Below are 26,888 nucleotides of genomic sequence, written 5' to 3' on the forward strand. Positions count from 1 at the left end.
CAGGCAGGTGCCACGCTGTTGTCCTGTTCCCAGTCTGGGGCGCAGGGGTGCGTGGGGGGGGTGGGGGGGGAGGTATGAGAAGAGGTACTTTTGTCCAAGTTTAGATTTCCCCAATTTCCCTTAGTGGATCGAGAAATAGTTTTCTCTGAACATGGGATACATCTTTAGTTATAGTTCAGTCACTTGGTCTAATCTAAAAATGTGTGCTAGGATAGGGACAGTGACAAATAGGGTCTGCTTGGTCACTCAGTGTCTCAGAGCCTGGTTTCCGTTTACAGAGTGGTGAGAAAGTGTTAGGTTTTGAGACGGACAGTCAAGAATGTAAAGTAAGGCCTTGCCCCTAACTGCAGTTTTGTAGTACGTGTGTTCATCATTGTCATTTACGTGACGCCGTATATTGTAGAAGTGACTTTGCCGATTTCGTAAAGATCGTGGGTCCAGTAAGCTGATTTGAAGTGTTTCAGGAGAAGATGCCATTTAGATATTTTTCTTCTATGATCCTTCAGTTATTTTCATGTCTTGGGAAGTAAATGTCTACTTGTGGCATCCTAATGAAAATTGTAGTATAGTGGTTATTTCTATGGTTAGTATATCCCATTTCGTTTTTATGAATTAGTTATAATTTAGAATCCGGTAACTTGCCTTGGGGAATTTTACAGAGAGAGTATTTCTTTGTGAAGGCGCCAGGTCTTTTTTAATGAAAGCAGTTTTAGACGACTGCTGTTTCACTGCATGTGTGTACCCGAAGAGTTCAGAGCATTTTACATGCACTCAGAGGAGGACACCAACGCCTGGAAATTCTTTTACTGCAACATCCAGACTCCTCACAGAGCTCTAGGCCTGAAAGTTACGTAGCGGCATTGAGAAAAACTGGGGTTGTAGAATTGGACTTGGAAAAGAATGGAGCTGTCAGTGAGGCGGTCACGCGTTACACGCTTCGCGGCCGGAACACCAGCGCTGCCACTCCCTTGGACGTAGCTGTGAGAGCCTGCTGCTTTTCCACGTCACCACCTTTCAGTTCTGCTTCCTAAATGTATCTGGAACCTGGCTGCTTCACCTGCCCTCATCACCCCCTGCGCCGAGCCTTCCTCCTCTCTCATCTGTACTCGGTGACTGGCTCCGCGCTGGGCTTCCTGGGCAGTTGCATGTGCCCCAGACCATTCTGTTGGTCTCCATTGCGCTCGGGGAAACCCAGTGTCCCGGTGACATGGCTCCGATTCGTCGTGTCATCTGCATTCCCTCCATTCTCCTGCATTACTCTGCTTTGGCGCCAGGGCTCTTCCCAGCTTCTTAGTGTCTGGAACACAGCACCATCTCCTCTAGCTTCTCACTCAGCCCTTCCTGTCTTAGCCTCTGGCTTTCTACACGGGGCCGGTCCTCTTTGCATCGTGGCACTTTTCAGTGTTGGAGACGGTATTTGTGCGTGTTTGCTTAAGGTGAAGCCTCTCTTAAGAGGCTGCGGGCTCTGAGAGGAGGCTTCGTGGTTTTATACTGCACTGGCACAGAGTAGATGCTCAGTTAGGTATTGAATGAATACCTAGAGCCTCCCAGAGTTTTGGGAAGGGTTTTAGAACTACAGCTTTCTGGGAGGGTCTCTGATGCATTTTTCAAGCAACACAAATTTCTGCAGAGGCTGGAGGAGACAGTTGGACACATGCTCAGGAACACAGGGTAGAGTAGGTAGCCACTGCTGGCCACCTGAAACCTGTGCGTTTGACCTGCTGGCCCAGGCTAGATGTGCTACGTCTGTGTCCTGGTGTGCCTCCCGGACAGAGTTGTTCAGCTGCTGAGATTTCTCCTTGCTCGATAATCAGAGAAGACGTTCATGTGAAACGGGCTGCTTTGGTACAGAGCATCTGAAGAGGAGAAAGGAGAAAGATGTCTGGTATACTCATCTGTGTTTCTTAATTAACAAAATTAAACTGTCCATTCAGAGTCTCAAGCTCAGTTTGGTTTTATCCCATAAGTGGGGGAAATGCAAACGCTGTTCATCAGAATGTGCCCGTCACGGGGCAGCAGGTGGAGAAGTGCTTGGCGAGCTTCCCCCACACTCGGCGGTCATGCTGGTCAGTGCCGCAAATGGGTAACTTAGGAAATGTATCTGTGCCAGCAGAAAACCTTAAAGAATGGATGTTATACATCTAAGAAGCAAATAAGATAAATGATTTGGAACTGAATTTGGCTTTTATTTTAATGTGACCACATCATAAGCACTTTTGTGTTATTTCCATAGGAAAAAAACAATTTGTACTAAATTCTTCAGTGACTTCTCAAAATGTCTAGCTTGGGCTACAGAGTTTTCCACCCTGTCATGGTTTCATCTCTGACATCCTTTCTTCACCTTGGCTCAGCAACTCCTGGCTGAGAGCACTGTGAGGAGTTAACCTGGAAGGTGTACAGAGTTCTAGAAGCCAGCTCCAGGGATGGGGCAGTTCTGGGGGACTGTGGGACGAGCAGAGGTAAGGACAGGCATAGCTGGACCCTGATGGCTTCCTGCCTGAGTTGAGTTTGGTCGGTGAGCTCGCACTTTGGGAGCACAAAGGGGCTCCACAAACATGGAAGGAGCGAGCAAGCTCTCCTTTGCCGTGGTGCTTGGTTGGAAGTGTCACCTGATGGATGCTAGCTTTGCTAGCTGTCCCACATGAAAAAGAAATCCAGGACAAGGGATCTCTGCAAGTCTCTAATTTTAAGTAACTGTATCAAAGAGACTTGTTACATTGCTGGTTAGCCTTTTAACCTGTGCAAAGGCCTGGTGTAGGGTACCTCTGCCAGTGTGAGTGCCTGAGATCTTTCTGCAGGGCCTCCCCCCCTCCCCAGCCCGGACCTCTGGCTGCACGGGTACTGGGGGTGCAGCTCGGCACGGCCCTGGACAACCGTGCTGCCTGAGAGCGGTTCTCAAACTCGCGCGTCAGGAGCATCTCAGGGCTGCTTGTTCAAGTCACAATTCCCAGGGCATCACCCTGGAGATTCTGATTCGGAAGGTCTGAGAGTGTGTTCCAGGAATCTTTTATCAAGTGCCCCAGTGGCTCTGATGCCTGTTGCACTTGGGAAGCCTTGTAGCAAGTGACAGGGTAACATTGGAGCCCAGCGGAGTCTCAGGGCTCCTGGGAAAGGACTCTGCCCTTGTTCCGCCAGGCCAGTCTGAGGCAGCAGCAGAGGTTTGGTGGGAATGGACTCTTGGAGCTAACACTAGGTGAGCCATCCTTTCCGGGTCCTCGGGTCCCAAGGGGTCATCTGGAAAGGGAGAAACAATAAGGAGGGGCCAAGTGTGGTGGCTCACGCCCGAAATCTCAGCACTCTGAGGCAGGAGGATTGCTTGAGGCCAGGAGTTTGAGACCAGCCTGGGCAACATAGTAAGACCCCATCTCTGAAAAAGAGGAAGAAAGAGGGAACCAAGCACAAAGGGCCATTTTAGGAAACTGTTTATTGTAAATTCCATTCTGCATATTGATTTTTGAGAGAAAACACTGGAAATGCATCTTTCCTGAGAAAAGGAATGTAAATGACAGCAAGACACATGTTAGTTGCTACTAAAGAACAGGGTTATATTCGATCAGCATTTTAAGTCATGGTCATTTGAGCAAGGTACACAACAGATTAAGGGTGTGATCTTACAGGACGTTAATTTTAAAAAAAGAGTGTTTCCTCCCTAGGAAACAGCAGTATTTGGTGTGATCAGATGTGGATGCTGGATCTGATTTCTGAGCACCGTCTCCCCCGGCGGAAGGCCCGTCCGCAGGCTAATCACAGTGAGGAGAGGCTGCAAGGCCAGGCCCCAGGCCCGCTGGGCCTTCCCAGCTGGCTCTACTGGGGACCAGAGAGGGGCGTAGAGGCCTTCTCGCGGCCTGCCATGCACGCTTCAATCTCATCCACGGTGCGGGGCACGCAGGTCAGCAGCTCCATGCCACTGTCGGTCACCACGACGTCCTCCTCGATGCGCACCTGGGTCGGGCGGAGAGACACTCACCACTACGGAACTGGCCTCGTGTGCAAGGAGGACAGAGGGGCAGACCTGCTCCAGGCTGACCCCAACGCTGAGGGGGAGCAGCTCTTCCTGAGGAATGGACCGTGCTCCCTGGGATAGAAGGGCCATCTGCTCCTGTCACGTGATCGCTCTGTCCTTGCCAGGTGGACGGGAGCCCTAGGGTGGGCAGGGGTTTTGCAGAATCTATGACTTCCACTGGGGGGGGAGACACTTGTCGGGTGGCAATCGTGGGAGGGGCAGGCCAGGCCCTTCTCTAGTGAGGCGGTCAAGACTGTCCCTCCTTCCACTGTCCCACCCCCCGTCCTGGGACAAAGGTGACAAGCAGCTGCAGTGGGGTGGCAGATGTTCCGGGAGCAAGAGCATGGGGCCCAGGGGCACTCACCCCGCCAAAGCCACGGAAGCGCTGCAGGACTTCGCGGTTAAAGAAGCAGGCGCGGGCGGGGTCGGCCAGGGCCTCGTCCAGGAGGTGGTGGATGAAGTAGATGCCGGGCTCCACGGTGAGCACCATGCCCGGCGCCAGGTGCCGCGCGGTGCGCAGGCTGCGCAGGCCAGGCTCGTCGATGCGCTCCACGCCCTGGGACGAGAGGAGAGCTCGGGGACCTGACTGAGGCTCCAGGCACGGGTGGGCAGTGTGGGCAGTGTGGGCAGCTGCAGCCCCCTGGGCTCCCAGCCCACTGCCCCACTGTGCCGGGCCACGGGCACTTCCGATGAGATGAGGCGCTCCTCTCTGCACATACCCAGATTGTGGGCGTCCCTGGCCATGCCTTACCCTTGGAGCTGCCTCCAGGAGCCCTGTGGACACCCGTGTGCACACGCCCAGGGCAAGCGGCCAGACAGGCCTGTGGGGCTGGCCGAGTGTGGCCGCTCTCGCCCAGGCCCCTCTCCCGGCCAGGGGGTGGTAGAAGCCAAACCACTGAAGCCAAAAAAGCTCTTAAGGAGGCCGTGGGCCACTTGGGGGCTGCATCTTTCCTTCCAGCCCATTCCAGGCAGCTCAAGTGGAAACTAGGCCCAGAAGTGCTGGTCCCAGCTCCCCCAGGCCAAGTCCCAGGTTTTCCATGTGACTGTCCAAGGAGAGGGACAGGTGCTGTCGTCAGGATGGGCCTGCTGGCACCAGTGTGCACTGCACAAATGCACACGTACCTCTGTGTGCGTGGCCTAGCAGTGTGGCTCCCAGAGGAGGCTCCTGGCCCTGCAGCTGAGCCCTGGGAAACAGCCCCCCGTCTCTGGGGAGGAATGAGCGACAGTGGCAGCTGCCCCCACCCGCCCTGCCATGCTCGCCAGCCTGGGCCTGCCCACTCACACAGGCACAGCTGACAGCGCCTCAGCCTGGGCTGAGGGCAGGTGGTGCTGGGACAGTGGCAGAAGAGTCCCTGCCTGCCCTGGGCACCCATGTGGCCCGCGGCCGGGGCCTGTGAGCGAGTGGGCAGCAGGCAGCCTTTCTGGTCAGGATCTGAGCTCGCCCTCCCTGCTGGCAGCTCCCCCCAGGAAGCCCAGCTGTTGGAGACGGAGCTGTCATTTCTGACTGTTTGGGGGCCAAGAACATCAGACTTCAATTAGTGGTTCAAGTAAGGTAACCAAAACAGGCTGGCTCAGCCTCCAAGGCTGGGCACAGCAGGAAGGGCTGTGACTGTGAGTCTACCAGGGCAGGGACAGCCAGCCTGACCTGGTGTGAGCAAGCTGGGAGAGGTGACGAGGAGATGCCAAGGCACCATGACCCCCGCGGGGTCATGCTCTGGGCACAGACACCTGCCTAGTGGGGTCCTGCCCCCACCACACTTTCATCTGGGCCACCGATCTAGAGGCTAGGCAGGCGGGCAGGGGATGCGAGAAGGCAAGGTGCCCCAGCCGAGGGCCTTACCTGCAGTGACCGTCCCTGAGCTCAGGTGAGAGATGCTATTGGGGCAACACAGGGCCCGTCTCCTGCCCAGGTGCTGCTCGTTGGAGCTGGGGGTCCCAGGGTCCTTGCTCCAGGATGTCCCTGCTCCTGGGACCTCTCTCTGCCCGCCTCTCTCATACTACATGCCCATCCCTTCTCTTCACCCCACGGCTCTCAAAGCCAGGCGCCTGGTGAAAGCAAAGGTCTGATAAAGTCATGTCTCTCCTTTTGCAGTCACACCTCCGTCACTGTGGCCCAGCCGAGCTACTCGCTGGTGTGCGGCAGGGAGGCAGGACGGCCGCTCACACTGGGGGTGGGGAGACTGGAAGGGAGCCTGGGGGGCACAGAGGATATGCCTGCCCCTGCCCGCTGACTGCAGTTACTCCTTCAGAGCGTTAGCTCTTGGGGTCCCACCAAGGACAGGGACAGGCAGGGAGCAGGGCCGAGAGAGGGGCGGAGGGCTGGGCCGAGCAGAGCGGGAGCCCCGAGCCCCTCTGGCCCGGGAGCTGCAGCCTCGCTGGGGGTGGGGGTCTCCCCTCACCAGCCTCACCCACCCCTGCCTGGGCACAGGGCTGCACAAGGCCTCGATTTTTACTGGGCTGTGAGCAGAGGAGACCCAGATGTGTCTGTAGGCCTCAAATAAAACAAATGACTTTTATAGGAAAAGCCATATTTTTTCTACAATGTTTATCTGTCAGAAGAATAGACTCTGAGTACAAAGGGCTGCTTACTGGAAAAGATGAAAATAGTTTGCTGCCAATTTTCTCTGGTGAAAAAAAAGTGCTTTGGCGACTAATGAATAACGAGCCTCAGCTAACAATGTCTGGAAGCCCTGCTCTTGGCTCCCTGCACACAATGGGATGAATAGAAATTAGGAAATTAAAACTGATTTTGTTTCTCCAAATTTAACTGTTTACACTTGAGGAAAAAATAATTGAATAATAATGCTTCTCTTGAGCAATCCCCCCCCCAATCGTCCTGAGTGCTTTCAAAATACCCTGCAGCCGAGAGGCCAGGCCTCGTCTTGGCTGAGTGGCTGGGGGGCCCCAGGGTGTGCACCGATTGCACAATCGGCCCCCTGCACGCGGGCAGCAGGCCAGGCGGCGGGGACGGGCTCGCCCCACCAGCCCGGCCCAGGAGGCCGCAGCCACCTGCCCAGTAGGGCTGCCCACAGGTCCTGCGGCACCCGCTGGGTGGTCCTCTGAGGGCCGGTGGTAGGACAGGGCGGGCCTTGTCTGGAGATGCCCCCCGAGCCTCCCTCCCCTGCCAGGGGTCCCAGCAGTGCCTGGAGATGGGGAGGCTGCAGCGCCGCAGGTGTGCTGCCGGGGGCCTGGCAGGAAGCGGGCGCAGCAGCGTGGGAGAGGGCCTGCTGCCAGGCTTGTGAGCGGCCAGGGCCAGTCGCCACCTGGGGAGCCTCCCCACCCGTCAGAACGAAGCCGGAGGCAGGAGGACGTGCGGGTGCAGCGCGGCGCCGTCACGAAGACGTGGCTTCAGCTCTGTCGTCCTGCAGGGACCCCCACCCTGCGCTGTGCACTGACCCTCTACCGCCCTCTGGGCAGGCTCCACAGCCGGGCCCTGCATGCAGACGGCACCCGCCTCTGTGCCCACGTCCCGTGGAGGCGGCCACTAGAGGAGGAGAGCTCATGGCTCCACCCTTGCCTTGTTCAGGCCACGGGGAGCCAGGGGACCCCGTCCCTCCTGTCCCACTACCCCCAGCTGCCTCCCAGAGCCCCACCGTGCCCTGGGGTGGCCAGGCTCGGAGACAGTCCACAGGCAGGCCACGCTGGCTGCCACGTCCACACTGACCTGTGGGTAGCCTCCCACGTCGTGCACATCGATGCCCAGGAAGTGGCCGAGCCCGTGAGGCATGAACACTGCTCCCAGGTGGGCTTGGACCATGGCGTCCACGCTGCCGCTCAGGATGCCGATGTGGGCCAGCTCCTCCAGGTGGATGCGGTCGGCCAGTCGGTGCATGTCAGGCCACCAGACTCCTGTGGCTCAAAGGGAGACTGCAGTGAGCCGTGGAGGCCACCAGCCCGGCTGGGGCCCACAGGACCAGGGCAGGGAGGACATGAAGCCCCACACGGGCTGAGGCGGGAGGGCCTGAGAGGAGGGGCCAGGGCAGCCGTCTGTGCTGGGCTTTCCCAGCCCAGGCTCAGGACCTGGGACCCTTCCTGTGTTTTCATTCTGCCCTCAGGGGCAGGCTCCTGTCCGCTGTCTACTCGAGCCCACCGTACGTCTACCCCTGAGTGGCCTGTGCTGCTGGGGCCGGGACAGCCGCCCCAGATCGCTGGGTGTCGGGAGGAGAGAAGCACGAATCTCCCCAGGAGCAGACGTGGGGCGGCCTCGGTGGGCCCAAACCCTGCTTCAGAGCTTCTGGCCTGGGTGTGCTGCCCCGGGGCAGGGGGAAGGCTCTGGCTGGGGGAGGGGCGTCCCTGCACATCCACAATGGGGGTGAATCACCCTTGGAGCCGCCGTGGGAGCAAAGGTTTCTGTGCTAAAGGTGCAGCTGGCACAGCCTTGCTGGCCGGCTGGCAGGGGTCTGGGGGCCCCGCCTGCTAACAGCACGACAGCGACAGCCGTCCCCATGGGAGCCCAGTTGCTAATCACACTCATCTTTGCCCCACGTTTCTGGGGCAAAGGTCACTGTTGAGGGCCTCCCAAGCACAGAGCTTCCGGGGCCCACAAAGGCTCTGTGGGGCCTTGGGGGCTGTGACATAGGACACGTGGAGAGAGCTACCCTCAGAGCCTTGGCTGGCACCAGGGAGTGCCCTGCCCGCCCCTGGGCTCCAGCCCCTCTCAAGCACGTCCAGCCCCACCGCTGGACTCAGCACCTGAGCGCCAGAAAGGACCCCAGGGTGGTGAAGCATCCTGACCCCACTGTATCTGCACGGGCCATGTCCTGGCCAAGGCCTGTGGCCCCGGGACCCTTGGACAGGTGGGTGGGGTGAGGGCCCTTATCACTTAGCACTGGCAGTGCTCCGGCCAGAGAAGTAGCTGGTGCCCTGCAACCCTTCTGGCACAATTCAGCCCCACTGAACTCCCAAGGGGTGGAGCAACCTTGGCCCCAAGGGCCTCCCTGCCATGTCCCGCCTGGGCTCAGAGCTAGAACCCGCCTGCACCTGGCCCTGTGACTGGCAATCGCTGCTGCAAGACGGGAGCCCGGGGGGCTCCGCGTCGTGAGAGCCAGTTAGGAGCCTGAAGCTCGGGGCGCTGGGCCTCTGTGGCTGGCACAGAGTGGATGATGGGCTCGCTGGAGTGACCATCGTCCCTCACACACGCACTGGGCACCAGTCCCCAACGTTGGGGCCCCTCCCCTGCCAGAGATGCACGTCCCACAGTTGAGGCCTTGGGCTGGCTGGAGGTGCAGGGCGTTGAGCAGGCGGCGGGGCTGTAACCTGGCCGGGTCACAGGGCAGTGCCCCACCCAGGGCCTCAGGGAGGCAGGGGAGGTGGGAAACACCAGACCTGTCGCACACACACCTACAGAGCCACCTACAGAGCGAGACAGACACACAGGTAGAGGGTGGAGAGAGGGAGGGAGGTGGGGTGAGGGGGAGAGAGTCTCCCCAGATCCCAGCTCCCCAGGCATCTGGCTAGAACACAGTCTGGGGGGAGAGCCCGGGCAGGCCTGGGGCAGTCCTGGGCACACACAGCACCCTTGGCTGGCCCAGTCCCACCCCCGGGGACGGAGCCAGGGTGGGGAGTTTCCTCTGATGGGGTGGCATCCCCGAATTGCAGACCTGGGGAACCGGAATCCCGCTCGCCTGCCATGTGACCTGGGCAAGTCACATGGCAGATGCCACCTCTGTCAAACGGCCACAACGCTGTCCCTAGCAAGCTGGCTGCCGTCTCCCCAGCACCTCCTGGGGGCAGCACCCCCAACGGTGGCATCAGCCGCTCTTCCTCTGGCACTTAGGACCAGCCAGAGCCTGGTTTCTAACTTCGTGTTTAAAGAAAGGGCTGAAGGCCAGCCTGCCCCCGCCCCCACTCCCACCCTCCTCTCAGACCCAGGCCACCTGCCCTCCCTCCACAGCGTCCCCCAGGCACACCGGGGGCTCCCTGTGCCAACTGTCCACGGCTGCCTGTGCCAGCCTTGGCCTGTGACGCCGCATCTGGGGTCTTAGCACAGATAAGTCGTCGCCTCCCGGGAGACACCTTCCCGTCACTCCCCACTGTCCAGATTGTTTCTTTCCTTGCACTTTTTGGCCCGAAGCTGTCCCCCGGACGGATCGGCTCTCAGCATATCTCCCCACTAGAATGGCAACTTCCCGAGGGCGCCCGCCGGCCTGGCACAGGGTGAGTGCCCCTCGGGTCCACTCTCGCCCGAGGCTCGTGTCTCAAACGCCCCCAAACAGCCTGCAGAATCGACCACCAGCAGCCTGGTGCACAGAGCCGGGGACCTCCCATGCCATGGCTCGGACCCCCACCCCGCCCAGCTCACTTCTCTTGGACCGGGCCTTTTCCGGCTGCCAAGGGGAGCCCCGGGAAGCGCAGCCTGCCTTCCAACCTGGCTCATTTCAGTCGTGGAGCTGCGGTCTTGGCCTGGCCTCAGCGGAGGGTGGGAATCAGGTATAAATCACACTCCGTGGTGGCCCCTCATGGGGGCCGGCCAGGCGCCTGCCCGGACGTGTGGGCCCCGGCGGCCCCCATGGCGCCGCTGGTCTTCCTCGCCTGTGCACCCTCGGGGAAGGCCTTGCGCACAGCTCTCTTGGCTGGGAGCGGGAGTTTCTGCCTGTGTGTGGTTAGGGTTGTGACAGTGATTAAACCTCCAGCAACTTGGCCCCAGTGTCTGGCCCGGATGGTGGTTACGACACCCACGGCCTGGGCGGGGGCCCCTGGAGTGTGTGAAGGTTACTGTCCTTGGGCTAGGACGGTGGGGTGGGCATACGCCTGGGGGCTCCCAACAACCTGGGCCCACCCTCTAACTGCCAGGCTCCTCCCACCCGGGCAGCCTGTAGTCGCAGGAGAGCCCTCCGTCCCCCCAGAAGGCACCACCCCCCCAGAGCCTGCCCACACCGGGACGCACGTGGCAGGGGCCGGCATCAGCTGCCCTGCACTCCCTCCCACCTCCAGCAAGCCCCAAATCTCGTCCTGGCTCCCCTGAAGGCTCTCTCCTAGGGCCCTGCTCAGTCTCCCCTGCACCGGATCCTGCACACAGCTGGGGCCAACTCTTCAGAGCAGGGCAGACCAGGCGGTTCCAGCTGAGGAAAAAGCCCAGGTTCTCAGGCTGAGAGCCGGTGCTCCCCGTGCACGCATCTCTGTCCCCTTAGCTGGGCCACCCCTCCTGTTCCTCCTGTGGGCCTGAGCTGAGGCTCCTCCTCTGACTTCCCTTCCCCTGCCGCGAGCTCCTCCTCCACGGCAGAGCCAGCTGGCGCAGCCTGGCTGTGGCCTCTGGCCCCTGAGAGGGCGGAGCCTGTGCCCTGCCCCGCGCCTGGCAGGTGGCAGGTGCTTGGCGTGAGCAGGAGCGCTCTTGCAGCCATCGCTGCGTCCCCAGACCCCAGAGGGGCAGGGGAGCCCCTGGGTTAGTGCCGCCTCGTCTGCCACGGAAACTGCTGGGCTCAGAGTGCCCAGGCCCCAGGATGCGCCCAGAGCAGCCCCTGGTTACCGGCACGTCTCCTGTGCCCACCTGGCCCCCTCCAGTGGCGCCCTGTCCCGACAGGCCTGGGGCCTGCTAGCCCAGCATCCAGGGCTCCTTGGAGCCTCCCCAGCGGCCGTCACAACCTCGAGGCCTCCTGCCCAGAGTGTGACAGCCCCAGGGGGGTCCCAGGCCGGAGCCAGCGGGGAAGGCAGCAGAGGGCCCCACGTGCTGCATCCTCAGGGCCACTTCCAGACAAAGAGCTCACTTCACGCTGTGCAAGCCAGGCCCTGGGGGTGCAGGGGGGAAGCACGGGGGAAGCGCAGGGCTGGGGTCCCAGGGCAGGCCCCCGGGCTGCCTGGCAGGCGGCGCTGGCCCGGGGCTGAGGGCCTCCAGCTCGCCCCACCCTACACGGGGGTGGGCAGACCCTGTCTGCTGCCAGAACCTCTGGGGACCCACTCACCCTGCATGAGGACAGGGCAGCGTCGGCCTGAGCTGCAGGCACCTCGATGCCGAGGCAAGCGCGGCTGCCTCCCGACGCCCTGGCCCAGCGCCCCGGGGAACTAGCCCCCCATCCTGCAGCCCGCAGGGGGAGGGTGCGGTGCCCATGCCAGACAGCCCTCCCTGTCCCGGCCCTGCGGAAGGCACCCCGGCCTGGGCTGACATGCGGTCGCTGCACCTTCGTCTGCTCCACCCCTGCATCCCATGCCATCTCTGAGACTCGGCCCCTGGCCCGGCTGGGAGGGAAGCAGAGCCAGCAAAGGCACCCTCCGGCCACAGGTCCCCAGGAGACACTAGCGGGGTTCTCCGCAGTCTCTGAGTGACAGCAGGTCTGAGTGACCGCAGGATGCTCCTCCTCCGGCTCCATGCCCGGCTCGGCCCACATTCCTCAACCCCCTGGGGTCATCTCCACTGGGACGGTGTGTATATTCCGATAGTCACCGCCTGCCTCTCCTCTGGGCATCACTGTGTGACTTCCTGTTTGTCCTTTTTCCTCCCTGGAAGGTCACAGGAAGCAGTCCGGCAGTCTCAGTGGGGTGTTTGTCTTGGCCCAGGAGCTGAACCCACAAACCGGGGGCATTTCTGCCGGGACACGGCAGGGGGTGACCTGGGCCCCTCTGCGTGACCCAGAGGGGGTCCGGCTCTGCCTTTGGGGACCACCAGTGCCGCAGTCGCACAGTATGGCAGGGTGGGGGGTGTTCTTGCTGGGGGCTCTGCCCCACCCCCTCACACAAGGGCTCCTCAGGACCCCAGCGTGGGCTCCGTCTGTGCTGGGTGGAAAATCCCGGACGTGGGTGGCCGTGGGGCTGGGGGAGGACCCGCTTCACAGGGTCTGCGGAGACCAGCTCAGCAGGGCTCGGCCTGGGAGGGCTCAGGCCTTGCGCCTGCCCCACAGGACGGGAGACCAGGAGAGTGCTGGGCCCTGGCCCTGCTCCTTCTCCCTGCCACGTGGTGCTCTGGGCCTGGCCACTTTCTGGCCAGGACATGGCCACTTTCTGGCCAGGACATCAACTGTGGTGGTGCCACCCAGGCCCCAGCAGGCTCAGCCACCCCAGTCTCAGCACAGGGCAAGCGGTGGGACGACGTCTTTCCAGAACTCCACCTGCCGAACGTCCCGGCCCTGCCGCCCCGTGTCCAGTGTGGAGTGGGGCAGCCCATCCTCCATCCTCTCCCATGGCCCGAAGGCGGGCTCAGGGCCTGGTGGGTCCACTCCACGCTCCCGGCTAGAGCCGGCCACTGCACGCTGCACTGCTGCGCTCCTCGGCACGATGTTCGGGGACACAGGGGCCACCGGGCTCAGGCTGGGCCCGGGCCCCTCGCAGGCGGCTGAGCTCTGCTTCGACTGCTGGCAGCACCAGCCCCGTCCAGCCTGGGGCTTTGACTCCTTGGACATCTGTATTTCACAACTGCCTGTGGATGCTCAAAGATATCGCTTAAGGTAAAGGGGACAGCCTGCTCCAGTCATGCAGGTGACAAAGCCCACTCCTGGCACTGCCACAGAGAGGCACGTGACAGGGAGCGTGGTGAGGGTGGCCCGTGCACGGGGGTGTCAGCGAGGCCCCGGCCCCCCTCAGAGGCTGTGCCCTGGAGGCCCCCGGCAGAGGAGCTGCGCCTACAGACACGGTCACCAGCCCAAACCTGCAGGATCCGACACGCTGACCATTTACGTGTCAGACGTATTCAAAACTGAGCAGGAAACTCTCACCCGCAGTGTAAAGGGGGAGGAGACACACCCCTCGGGCGATGGCGTAACGGACGCTGGATTTAACAGCTACCAGGTGATGCACGCCGGGTTTTGAAGGTCAGAGAGAACACAGGCGACAGGGTGAGCCCTCTCCCCGTGCCCCTCCTCCGTGGCTCTCACAAGCACCGGGAGCCCACGCTCCTGCCCCCTCCCCGCTGCACAGAGGGCGCTTTTCTGTCCTCGCGCAGTCGGTCCTGGAGGTCCCCGGCGTGAATACTTGGAGGCGGCGGCTGCTTTTTAAGCCAACAACACAGCATAAAAAGCTGTTTCCTTCTGGGCCACGGAGCCAGGCGAGCCCAGTCCATGTTGTCAGCCCATCAGGAGCTTATTTACTTTCCCATTTTCCTTTTCCATCCTCCTTCTGGGGCCTGAGTTCCCCGTGCCCGGGCTCATCTGCTGTCAAGCTCTGGTCCCGCAGTGCGGCCGTGGGGCCGGGCCGGTGTTGCTGTGAGCATCCCACCAAGGGGCCTCAGCCTCCAGCGGGGGGTCTCAGGGCTGGACAGGGGCCATCTGCGACGCCTGCCCACCATTTATTTGCCCCCTCGGAAGGCGACAGTTGCCGAGGACTCCTCCGAAGCCACACTTGGCCCGGCGACCACGGCTGTAACTCATCCCAACACTGGCCGTGGGGCCACAAGGGACGGCTTGGTCAATCGCTGAGCCATCAAGTTCTGGGTCCGCAAGAGGCCACATCCTGGCGCCATCACACTTCTGGGGCTCGGGATCTTTTTTCTTCTCCTTCCCCTGAACGCCAAGGAGACACTCGGCTGCCGTCGGCTCTCTGCAGGCCCTTAACAGGCGGAGCTCCCGCGTCTGGCCAGATGCCAGCGTCCAGAGCTGGCGGCGCAGGAGACTGAGGGCTGGAGTCAGGCACACGGGCAGGGAGGAGCTGGGCGGGGCCGGGGCCTGCACGCTGCACCCTGAAGCCCCCACAGGGGCTCTACTGCCCACGGCGGGCCCACATATGCAGCTGCTGGAAGACATCTGAGCTCCCCCTACCCGGGAAGGTCAGGAGGGGGCTGCCTGGGGGCACCTTCCTCTCTGATGCCTACAGAGCGGGGGTGGGAGGACGCAGGCGCCTGCGGCTGGGCTGTGACCGGAGCTTGGTCAGCACTCTCTGACCTTGACCCTCATGGAGGGACCCCAGGCTGAGAGGGTGGCTGGCACTCACTGCCACAGCTCTGTGCTGCCTCAGCTCTGGCCCCATCCCAGACCTGCTTTTCTCGCCTCTACGAATTTGTGATGGCACCAAATGACCTGGCTGGGGACCACCCTGTTGCCTGCAACCAAAGATGCAGACCCAGGTGCATGGTGGGATGGCTGTGCCTGGGTGCTGTGGGTGACTCAGCAGGTCAAGATGCAGCAGGAGGCAGGGAGGGCCCATCGCACTCCAGGTCACAGCCTGCCAGCGAACAGACCGCAGTGATGGCCCAGGAGCCACGTGGCCATGGAGGGCCGTGGGGGCCAGGCCTGCGGGCAACTGGCACATGGCAGCCCCACTGGACCCTGCCCAGGCTCAGGGGAGTCCCAGGACCGCAGGGCAGGCTGTGCTGAAGCCCTGGAGGGCTTGAAGCAAGGACACAACAAGGCCACGACCCTAAATTCTCCCCTCCAGGAGAAGGTGACAAGTCAGGGAACTCCTGTCACTGCAGGGCAGAAGGGGCCAAACACAGAGCTGGGGTTTGACCTGCAGGTGCTGGATTCCACCCTCCCAGGGTACCCAGGGCCCCGGGCTCACTGGGAGGAGCGTGGCTGCCTCGAACGGGGACAGTGAGAGGCTCCCAGGAGGCACACCGGAGCTAGCCTTGCTGGGGGACACGGGTTCCCTCCCGAGGACCTCTGTCCACCCTGCTGGATCTCGACGACCATGTCGTGGACGTTAAGGGGCTTTTGCAGGCTGCCTGGGTGGGGAGGGGGCAGTCCCAGGGAGGGCACACACTGGGGGTGGGGGGCAGGGCACGTGGCCAAGGCTGGCTTCAGGGGGACGGAAGCCCCAGGCCCGGGCCTTGGCCCAACACCAGCATCACGGCAGCAGCCGTGGCCGCGGCAGAGTGCCGCCACGTGCCGGGGATGCGGCAGGTCCGTGCAGCCCAACTCGGCCCCCACAAGCGCTGCCCCCACTCACAGATGAGGAAACAGCCGCCCAGAGGAAGAGCTTCCTGTCCAAGGTCACGAGTGCCGAGCGGGGCTTGAACCTGCTCCAACGTCTAACCAGGAGCCCTCCCTGGAGGGGACTCTGCTTCAGGACAAGGACATGTGACGTCCCAGTGGCCAGCAGGGGTAGGGATGTGCAGGTGGAAGCGGCCAGATGGGACGTGGGGTGACCTTGGGCTGAGCTCCTTGCTGGCTCTGTCCCTGTTTGGTGGCCTAGCAGTGACCCCAGGGGCCTGACGCCCTCCTATTGGCCCAGTAAGCGGCGGATAGTTTCAAGTCACAGAGGGCAGGACCTGCCACGACGCAGCCCCTCACCGCCCCCCCCCACCCAGGTGCGTCCTCCCCCGCAGGCCCCACCCGCCCCGGCGCTCACCTGGCTTCATGGCGCCCATGACGGCCCGGCAGCTGCGCAGCACCGCCTCGTAGATGGCCTTCTGGTCTGCGGTGAACTTGCCGTTGGCGGGAAAGGAGCAGGTGATGTCGGAAGCGAAGCAGTAATACTCCCCACCCATGTCGAACAGGCTGCGGGGAGAGCAGGGTGTGGGCAGGGGCACCCGGACGCCACGGCCCCCCGACCCCTCCCGCCCAGGACTCGGGGGAAGGTCGCTCGGCCCTGGATGCCACAGGGTGCTGAGGCCACCCCCCTCACGACGTAACCACGGTGGGCAGCTCCTACCCTGGTGTCGCCACAGTGCACGAACAGCAGAGAAACTAGAGCCATCCGGGAGCCCTCTGTCCCCCGCACTAAAGGGGTGCAGCTCAGCCTGCACAGGGAGGCAGAGGGGAGGGGGCTGCCCTCTGCAGATGACCCCTGCCCTCCGCGGCCTGGCCTCCACAGGCCCAGCTGTGGGGACTCACTTGGAGAACTAGGCAGAGGCAGCAATGTCCCCAGGGCCCCCCTCGCCACCTGGCCTTTGTCAGGCGTGCCCACAGACCCCCCCAGGTCTGCTTGCACCCAGCACTGGCCGGAGCAATGCCCATGGGAGCAGAGGCGGCGGGAGCTGGGCAGGGGCCTCAGGACAGACGCGCTGCTCAGCAGAGAAGGGGGTCCAAGCCACACTGCCCCCTCTCATGGCCCTGGAGCACCTGGGTGGCTGGTGGCGGGGGGGCCCTGGCAGGGAGGGAACGCCAGAGGACGGCCTTGGGTCCAGCAGGGCCTTCCCGGGGCCAAGGGACAACCTCTGCCACCAGGAGCCAGGGTGGTGCTGCTGCCTGACTCCCCTCTCCCTGTCTGCTGGTGCCCCTGCGTCCCCAGGTGGCAGGCAGGGACCAGCAGGGCACAGACAGGGTGTGGAGGACGGGGCCCGAGTGGAGAGGCAGGGGCAGGCCTGCTGAGTCAGGAGGATGGCGGCTGGGCCTGCCCCTCTGAAACCCTGTGAGAGGGGCCCCTGGGGCAGCGGCGGAAGGAGCAGGGCCAGCCCTTGCTGTGCTGAGGCCTCGGGGCCCTCTCCGGTCGAAGGCAGATAAGGAGGGTGCCCTGCTCACCCCCGGAGTGGAACGAGATGGGATACGGGAAGGGCTGCTGGGTGCAGGCCCAGCCCCCACCCCCAACACGGGTCGACCAGGCGGACGAGGGTGGGGCCCGATGAGAGGTGCGACAGTGCACAGGAGCCCCCTCTGTCCTGTCCCACTTTGGCACCTCGGGAGGCTGCTGCAGCACACAGCCTGCCCAGCCCCTTCACGGGGTCATGGCCAAGTCACGACGCTGATGGTGACAAAACTGGCTGAGGGTCATTGATCCAGCCCCAGGCCCGAGATCCCACTGCATGTTCAGGGCCAGGTGACCACAGAGCCAGGTGGTGCCAGGGAGGTGCAAGCTGCCCTCCTGGCCTGGCTGGAGCCGGCTCTGCTCGGGTCTGCTCCACCCTCAACTCCTGTGGGGTCCACCTGTAGCCGCCAAATCCCGGCCGGTCGACACCCCGGGGCACAGCCGTGGTCCACAAGGCCTCTCGCCCAAATCCAAACTCCGTAAAAACAGCCGCTCAGCAAACACTCCAGAAGCTGCCTGTGCACCTGCCTTTGGGGCCCCTATCCTGTGGGACAGCAGGGGGCCGGGGGACCCTGGCCCTGCGTAAGCCCGGAGCTGGCCACATGGCCTGACAGGTGGTACTTGCCACCTCCCCGACACAGATGCCCAAAGGGACAACTGGAATGTTCAGGGTCCCCAGATGCTTTGCTGGAATCCAAAGTCCCCAGCCGGGTGCTTTGTAATCTCCTGTCTCTTCTGATTGCAAAACGCCGTGAACAATGTCAACAGTGCGCAAAGCGGCAGATAACGCTCGGGTGATTCTCGGGGTGGGGGGAGCCCCAGCAGCATGAGAGGGAACGTCAGGCTGGGTCAAAGTCACTCTGGCCCCCAGAGCAGGCGGAGGGGGAAGCTGGGCCTCTCTTGCGGGGGACCAGCCCAAGCCCAGTGTACAGCGAGAGGCCCTGAGCAGCCTCCCCGCAGCGTCTGCCCCGGGAGGCTCCGGAAGCCGGGGCTGTCTGGCCCACAGTCTACTCCTGCACGGGGCACACTCCCCTCCGAGCTGGCCGGGAGGGCAGAGTGCACCTAAGCTGTGAACGGAAGGGAACGGAGGCTCTGAACACTGGCCCAGCAAAGCCTTGAGTTGGGGGGAAACAACTCGGAGCCCAGGGATGGGCTCTCCTGCCCTGGTTCCAGCACTCAGTCTTCAGGGCCTCAGTTTTCCCACCTGTGAAATGGGGACACCACCATTGCTGCAGGTCTGTGTCCCCTGGGGCCAGCATGCACACGGCGGGGACACGGCCCAGTCTTGCCCAGGAAAGCAGGGCGCTTTCGTTTGGGCTCCCCACAGCCAACGAAGGAAAACGGTTTGTGGTTTGTCGGTTGAAGACATCCAGGGATGGCCTGGGCAGGCAGGACAGAGCCAGGAGCACAGGGGACACAGACTCCTGGGAGGGGCCAACTCAGAGGGTGACCTGCAGCAGCGCCCCCCGGGCAGAAAGCGTCACTGGACTGTGCTGATGTAAAAGAAAAGCAGAAATTGAACTATTTAAAAAAAACCAGGAAGCCCACAAGAATACACCAAATGCTGGAATCATCCAGAACAGTAAAAACAAGACTCTCCTCTCGTGCAATCCAGTCTCTTGACCACGTTCTCCAAACCCTCGTCAATAAAACAGCAAGAACATGGGACGGTGGGTGCTTGGATGGCCTCAGCCAGCCTGGCTTTATCTTCCAGATTCTAGAAGACTCCAACTGCGTGCGTGTGTGTGTGTGTGTGTGTGTGTTAATCATCTGCTTTCTGGAGAAGGAAGTATACACCCAGCCAGCCAGCTCCATCCTGCCCAGCGGCGCTCGGGCCCGGGGCTGAGGGCTATTTTCGTGCTCTTCTCAGTTCCCTATCTTTTTCTGCCTTTAAAAAAAACAAAAAACAAAAAACAAACCCCCTCAGGGTTTCTGCACACATCAGTTATCCAGAGGCAAGCCGTTCTGGAACGCAGGGACCAGAGCCGCCTCTCGCATAAATCATCCCCCTCCGACTTCATCCGTCCTCCGAACGCAAACCGACAGCGGGGAATTCGGTCATACTTTGGCTCAGCTGAGAAAGCAGGATCTGTCCTTCCTGGCTGCCTGGGGACACCCACCAGAGACGCTGCCGTCCTTGGTTGAGTGACTGGGTGATAATCTGAGACATCTGGGCAGATGTTGCACAGCTCCGAGCCGACGCTGGCGTCGCACTCCTCACATGTCTCCGACCGCCGCTTCTGGCTGGGACGGGAGGTTCTGTCTTCCGCTGGCTCTTCCCGGGGCAGCTTCGGGCCCGGGCCACCTGCCACCGCTGGCTCCCCGGACCCTCCCAGGCCCCCTCAACTCCCTGAGCCCCACTGCAGGGACTGGCCACAGCCCACAGGCAGAAGGCCTCCGAGATGGTCCAGCCATGACAGAGGCTTGGGAACAGCTTTGGGGAAACGCTGCAGTGTTTACGGGAGGCCACTTTGAACTTGGTTCGCGGCTTCACTGTAAGCTCCTGAGCGCTGGCACAGCCCCTAGCGGCCCTCACGCGAGACCACGCTGCCCAGGTGTGCGAACTCAGACCCTGCGCGCAGTGGCCCCAGCCTACCGTGTCCCAGGCCCGGCGAGGGGGATTTCTGAGGGGCAGGAAGCTCTCACTTCCCTTCAGACCTCAGCGTGAGACGGAAAGGAAGACATTCGGGTCACTTTTCCGTTTGTCTGCCACAGCGGGCGGCCCCTGCAGATGAGGCGCTGCGCTCTGGCCCCCCAGGTGCGCGGGCAGCTGCCTGCTCCCGCCCGGCCTCCGTGGAGGCACAAGCTCCAGGTGTGGCCAGCAGGGCCAAGGGCCACCACTCAGAGTCCTGGGGCTCCCCAGGGCCACAGGCTGACCCACGAGCGGGCCCCTCTCCAGGGCCTTCCTGGACTCTCTGCCCCACCCAACTCAGCCACGGGACAGCCGCTCCCGCGGGCCGGCAGATAGGAAGGCGTGGGTGCAGCCAGGCCACCACGGCAGCAGCTTCCAGGTCCCCAGCCCCACAACCCCTGGTGCATACAGTGACAGGAGTGGCTGCACGCTGTGGCCCCGGGTGTTTGGAGGGAACAGATGTTACCGTTTCGGAAGAGGTGGACAGGCAGGGCCCCAGGAAGAGCACCCCAGGGCGCCCCGCGCGGAGGGCTCGCAGCCACTGAAGCACACGGGCAAGGGCCGGCGTCAGGGCAGCGGCCTCGGCGGGGGAGGGAGGGAGCCAGGGTCACGCGCACAGCACATGCTGCGTTTGGGTTCTTCAGTGACCACTGTCTCATGATGGCTGTGAGCACCCGCTGTCTGGGCTAGCGCCGTGCAAACTGGGGGTCATGACATCAACTGAGTGGGGTGCAGCCACGGAGCGTAAACACACACACACAGACGGAAAAGGCGTGGGAGGGGCGTCTGGTGACAGGGCCTGTCTACGCGCGTGAGGACGGGGTTCGAGCTGGGTTAGAGCATAAGGTGCTACTAACCGTGACGGAAGGTGTGGACGGGCGGCTGGAGCCCCCAGTGTCCTCTTCTCTCCTTCTCTGCCAGGGCCTGTGCCCTCCTGAGAGTGTTCTCTCGCCCCAGGGGCATGTCCTTGAGACCACGAAGAGCTCAGGATGGGGCTGAGGCTGGTGACAGTCAAGTGTCCCCCTGAGGCAACAGCAAGAGGCCTGTGTGTGGGGGTGTCTGGCTGGGCCCAGCAGCAGGGAGCAGCCCTGGGGGTGACACTTGTGAAGTTTGCCAAGGCCTCAGGTGCCAGGCAGAGGGGGGCCTGAGGCCCTCTCGGACGCCCAGCCCCTCTGCCAGCTGGGGAACAGCCCCCAGGCACAGACTCGCCACCGCTGGGGCCACAAGGCACAGATGCCAGACAGACTCAGGCTAGCGGCCAGCAGCAACGGGCAGAATCGCTGCCTCCCAGGCCGCGGGGCCCAGGAGATGCCCGGGCAGCCGCTGAGACCCGGGGTGAGGGGGCACCTGCAGCCCGTGGGGGCAGGGCTGGCCCGTCTGTGACGAGACAGTGCTCGGAGGAGGTTCTGCCACCTCCCCGGCTCAGGGGTGTGACGCGGGCAGCAGGGACTGCAGTGTGCGCCAGCTGCATGCCGGCCACCTCGGGGTGTCCAGAGCCTGTGTGGGATGGAATCGTAGCCCTGTTTCTCTGGGCAGAGAGAAGCTGGCCTCGGTGACTGTGAGCTGTGTCCCCACCCCTGCTGGTCAGCCGGGTTCAGGATGGCCGTATCAGGGCCGGGAGACAGAGGGGCCCCAGGCTCATGGCAGGGAAGGAGGGGAAGAGGACACCGGGGGCTGGGCTGGGCTGGGCTGGGCTGGCCGCCAGCCTCCCACACCCGGCAGGGGCGAGGCCTGTCCCCCTGTCCTGAGACAACGCTGCCCTCTTCTGGCCAGTGCTGGAAGGACCAGCTCGCCGCCCACCGGCCACCTCCTGCCTGCAGTCGGACATTCCAGGCCTTGGGGCATCCTTGAACCCAGGCTCTAGAAGGCTCTGAGACGGGCCACAGGCACCGCCCCCACCTGATCCAGAGGTGGGAGAGGGAGGAGGCGGCAGGTGAGGATGTCCCAGCCGCCTTCCCCTTCTGCCTCCTGCAGAGAGGAGGCAGGGGCTGCCGCACGGCCGGCCTCAGGCCAGGGTCCAGCACAGGGTGGGTCCACCTCTGGGTGCTCCGCTGCCCGGCAGATTCGACCGTGGGTGACGGCAGGGCGCTCCCTGGTTGCCCTCGGTGCCTCCACCCACATTGGGGGCTCTGGCGTCCACAGCCCGGGCTGGCTATGGGAGGATGGGGCAGTGCGCAGGGCCTGAGTTTAGTGGGGAGGGGTCTCCTGGGGCCTCCTACTTAGGAAGGGTCTCCAGTGACCTTAGACACCACCCTTTGTGTGCACATGTTCGCAGCGTTGATTAGCAGGTGTGCCACACTGCTGTAACCCTGCTCTGGACGGGCTGCCTACTTGCCTTAAGAAGGAAAATAAACATAACTATGGCTCCTCTGGACCAGGGGAGTTCGTGAACCCCAGGGCACGGCAGGGAAGGCTCTGAGGGCCAACAGCAAGGCCCCAAGAGGCTTCACGGCCACAGGCCCCACATAGGCTTCGTGGCTCTGAACCAAGCTGGACTCAGGGGTTTGAAGCCACATCACAGTTCTATTCCCCACCCCGGGATCCGTTCCCTGCCCCGGGATCTGTTCCCCACCCCAGGATCCGTGCAGGGCGGGTGGGGCAGGAGCTGGCCCAGAGGGACGGGAAGGGGCCCAAGGTACGAGGAAGGGCCCTCGGGCTGCTCTTCTCAGTTCCTGGCTGACAAGCTAGACCCAAAGCAAGAACCGATGCACAGGCCCTCGCGGCTCTGACCAGGCTGACGGTGGCTGAGGCCCAGCTCCAGGAACACCCCTGGCATTGCAGAGACAAAGGAGTGGAAGGAGGGCCTGGCCGACTTCAAGCCCCACCTGGCACACATGTCACAGAGAACAATTTTGGGGCTGCAAAAGGGCACAGGAAGGCCATGCAACTCAAGAGCATCTGTGAACAGGACAGGCTTGGCTCGAGCCTCTGCCACGGTACCCGCTGCTGGAAGGGGGGCCCAGGGGCCCGCAGTGCGGGAGGATGAGGCTCGGTGATGGCACTGCCTGGCTCGGTGATGGCACTGCCTGGCTCGGTGATGGCACTGCCTGGCTCGGTGATGGCACTGCCTGGCTCGGTGATGGCACTGCCTGGCTCGGTGATGGCACTGCCGCTGCCGTTCTCACCCGCCCAGCGCCCACACTGAGCTGGGTGCCACGCCCAGCGCCTTGCACATATGATCCCTGAATCCTCCCAGAGCTGGGTGCCGTGTCGCCCTCACTGACGGATGAAAAATCAGAGGCTTCAAGAGGCGGCCGCTCCACTAGGGAGAGGGCGCAAGGACTTAAACTGTGCTCATCATCATGTGGGACAGCCTCGCTCAGGGTCCCCGTGTGTGCATGCATGTGGGCGTATGTGTACGTGCGTGTGTACATGTGTGTGCACGCACGTATGCGTGGATGTGTGTGCGTGTGTGTGCAGCAGGGTGGTGCTCACATCTGTGGAGAGAGGGACAGAAAGGGCTGGCCTACCCAGTACCCCCAGCTGCTCAGGACCAGCTCCAATGCCCCAAACCACCCATTACTAAAAGCTAAAGTATCCCTGGGGCATTTTTACCCAAGGCCAAAGGACCAGGACCCGGAGTACAGCCCTGTAACTGGTGCCTGGGACGCACGCGCAGCCCTGGGAAGCACCCAGCTTCAGGAAAAACTCTGCACTAGGCTCATAGTTTGGTTTCATACGTTACACTGAAGTATTGTGGCTTTTATGCTGGGATAACACAATGATTTATTATTTACTGAACGCGGTAGGTGCTCGGCAGATCAATTTCAATAAAACAATGGATTATAAATGCCGCCAGCAATCTGGCAGTAGCAGTAATCAACAAAACATGTTGTTCTAAATGCTGCATAATAAATTGACTATAATAAACTCATAATTATTCTACTGGCTACATTTCAAAGTTAGCACTAGGAAAATAAAATCACCAATTTGGACTTGGCATTAACATCCGTGGGCTTCCTCGAATCACTCCTGTCTCTACAGCTGCCACAGAGAGATGCAGGTGCCACGTGCGGCCCAGGAGGGCTGAGGCCACAGCCTCGGGCCACGTGTGTGGCACCGGAAGGAGCCCACCCCGATAGGGTCCACACCTACGATGCAGGGGAACCAGCTCCTCTCGGGGGAGGACCCTCCCTGGGGCAGGTGGAGAAGCAGTCCCCTCCCCTGGGTGTGCCGAGCACACAGAGGAGAAAGACTCAGGGCCCCATGGTTCTGGCACAGGGCCCTCCAGCCAGCCAGAGCTTCCCGCTGGCGACCCGCTGGCGTGGCTGGGTCTCTGCTGCTGCCCTGGGACGGGGTGCCCGTGTCCTGTCCTCTGGCTCAGCCAGAACAGGCTGCAGGGTTAGAGCATTAACAGGTTTCAGGAGCCGAGAGCTCCCACCCTCCTGCCCTGGTCTCAGCCGAGCCAAGTCCGTTTGCCAGTCCCCTCCCCGAAGCCCTCTGGCTCCTCACCTGGCCTGGGCCCCTCCTTGCGTCTCAGCTGCCCACACACTGGAGGCAGGCACCCCTCGTAGGACCAGAGTAAGGGGGGTGAGATACCGGGGGGGGCCTGTCAAGGCTGTTGCCCGCCCTGGACCCCCTGGGCAGCTGAGCCTCTCTGACCCGCCAAGCCCTGGGCACTGCGGGGCCACCCACAGCGGGACTGAGCCCACTGCCCAGAGGACGTGTCAGACTGGGGGGGTCCCACCCTCCTGGAGCTGAGACACAGCTGTGACTGGTGCCCCTGAGTGGGGAGGACACTGGGGCAGGCGCTGGGGGACAGCTGAGGCCCTCCACAGAGAGCCCACCATGGCTTGGCCCCACAGGAAACCATGAGGGGCCCTGTCCTGCCCCCCCTTGGTGCTTCCCATGGAGGACAGGCTTTTGGCCCTGGAAAAGACACCGCGTGGGCAGAGAAGTCTGGGCCAGGAGCAGGCCTGGGGACCTTGCTGCGGTCATCCCTCTCAGGACAGGGACTGGCTGCCCTGGCTGACGCGGAGGTTGAGTCCAGCCCTGGCCCGGCTGTCCTCAGGCAGAGCCAGGCCGGGCAGCACGCGGCCAGCCCCACTCACCACATGTCTCCGTCCTCGATCGTCCGGTCGTTGGGGGCCCCGGCGTGTCCATAGTGCAGCACAGCCGAGTTCTCGCCACTGCAAGGAGGGGAAGGGTCCTCACAGCCCGTCCTCACGGCAGGCCGGGGCCGGGCCCCTCCCCTGCCCACAGGCAGCACAGCCCACGCTCCAGCAGGGGCCCAGGGGACGGCGTGGCCCGGGCACCCCACAGCCACATGCCCGGCGGCAATGCCACCTGCAGGGCTCCCGGCTGAGAGTGCCACCGAGGCACCGCCCCGGTTGGGGGTGTGGGCAGCACACGCAAAGGACAGAGGTGGGCGCCGTGGCTGGTGGGCTGGGGAGGGACCCTCGGAAGCCCCTCCCGGCGGCTGAGGGCGAGGGGCTTGCGGGAGGGGCCTCACTGTCTGGGCAGTGGCCCTGCCCCAGAGGACTTCCCTAACGAGTGGCACCTTTAAGAAAAAAAGGACTTTTCAGTCTGTCGAAAGGGGAGAAAACCCCACGTGGGTGTGATACTTATGGCCCCACTCGGGAGTCTCGGGAATCATAAAAGCAGAAATAACGGTTTTCCTTCATCCCCCAGGGAGGACGTTTCCGAGGACCGCGATGTTCACGTGTATTATTCACGTGCCCAGGACGTGCGACCAGCAGAGCTGCCCGGCTCCGTCCTGGACGGGCAGGTGCCGGAACCCGGGGCGGAGCCTGGGCCGCGAGTGGGAGACCAGCCGGGCTGAGTCCAGGAGACGGGGGCCGCCCGCAGCCAGGACGTGTGCTGTGCAGACACACACGCTGTGCACGCCCCGGAGGGCACGGCCACGCGTACGCACGGCCCCCGAGCCGCCCCCGTGTCATGGGCATGTTTACCGTGTGTGTCTCCAAGCACACCCAGCCACGTGCAGAAGACACACGGAGCCACATGCGCACACACAGAGCTCCCTGCCCCTGCCTCAATGCGCCACGTGAAGACACACCGATAGTGACACCCCCACCCACGCCACGCTGGTCTCCATACAGCCACCCGACAGCTGCACACACACCCACACACGGACACACAAACGCTGCCTCCTGCGCCGACACAGCCCCTCCGCCCTCCACCCCGCTGGGGACAGAAGGGAGTGTCTAGGCCGGGGGAAGGCGGAGGCCCCACTCACTAGGTGCCCAGCCTCCCCCGTGCCCAGCCTCCCCGGCTTACCTGCCGCAGATGCAGGTGTAGGAGCTGTGGCGCATGCCGCCCCGGGAGTAGCAGTAGTGCTCGAAGAGGCTGCAGAGGAGAGACTCGTCAGGACGGGGTCACCAGGGCACACGCACCTCCCCCATCCCTCGAGCCCCAGGAACCCCAAGTGAAAATCCTCCAGGCAGGGCCGAGACCCGCAGTGTGAGTCTGCGAGGCTGGAGCTGGGGCTGGGCTCGGGCACAGGCCTCAGGGGTCAGTGTGGACTGAGGAGGAAGCTGGGGTCAAGGAGGGCCCAAGCTACCTGCCGCAGGAGCTCTCCGGCTGCCGCTGCCGGGGCACTGGCCTGTCTCCCAGGCTCATGCTGAGGACAGAAGGCCTGCGGGAGCCCTGGCTCTGGCAGGGGCCACAAACGTTTTTGCAGGGCTGGAGGAAGTGTCTCCTGTGACTCCGTGTCCCGTGGCCACCAGCCACCCTGCCTGGAGAGGCTGGACACACAGCCAGGGGAACACAGGCCCCTCCGGCCCCCGTGCCATCCTGCGCTCACCCAAAGGGGAGCGGGAGCTGCTGGGCAGATGGGGTGGGGACAGGCCCCCGTCGGTGGGCAGGCAGGGCCAGCTCCAGGGAGCGGGACAGGCCCTGCTTCTCCCCACCTGGGACAGGCAGCAGGTCTGCAGGGAAGACAGGACCCCGGCCCCCAGACTGAGCCCG

The 26,888-nt window shown here is 62.8% G+C and overlaps 1 protein-coding gene across 3 annotated transcripts in view; it reads right to left on the reverse strand.

Moving 5' to 3' along the window:
- Window positions 1-3,406: 3,406 nt before the first annotated feature.
- Window positions 3,407-26,888, reverse strand: part of PEPD (peptidase D) — a 105,478-nt gene continuing 81,996 nt past the window's right edge. For all 3 annotated transcript variants that reach the window (XM_069458224.1, XM_069458223.1, XM_069458222.1), the window contains 6 exons: window positions 26,199-26,267; window positions 25,010-25,087; window positions 16,211-16,359; window positions 7,668-7,852; window positions 4,368-4,559; window positions 3,407-3,942 (listed from right to left, as the gene is read on the reverse strand). In XM_069458224.1, the coding sequence (XP_069314325.1) occupies window positions 3,805-3,942; window positions 4,368-4,559; window positions 7,668-7,852; window positions 16,211-16,359; window positions 25,010-25,087; window positions 26,199-26,267 (811 nt within the window). In that variant the 3' untranslated portion in view covers window positions 3,407-3,804. The remainder of the gene's footprint in view (window positions 3,943-4,367; window positions 4,560-7,667; window positions 7,853-16,210; window positions 16,360-25,009; window positions 25,088-26,198; window positions 26,268-26,888) is intronic.

The sequence above is a fragment of the Eulemur rufifrons genome, chromosome 24 (assembly GCF_041146395.1).
Source record: "Eulemur rufifrons isolate Redbay chromosome 24, OSU_ERuf_1, whole genome shotgun sequence".
Classification (NCBI taxonomy): domain Eukaryota; kingdom Metazoa; phylum Chordata; class Mammalia; order Primates; family Lemuridae; genus Eulemur; species Eulemur rufifrons.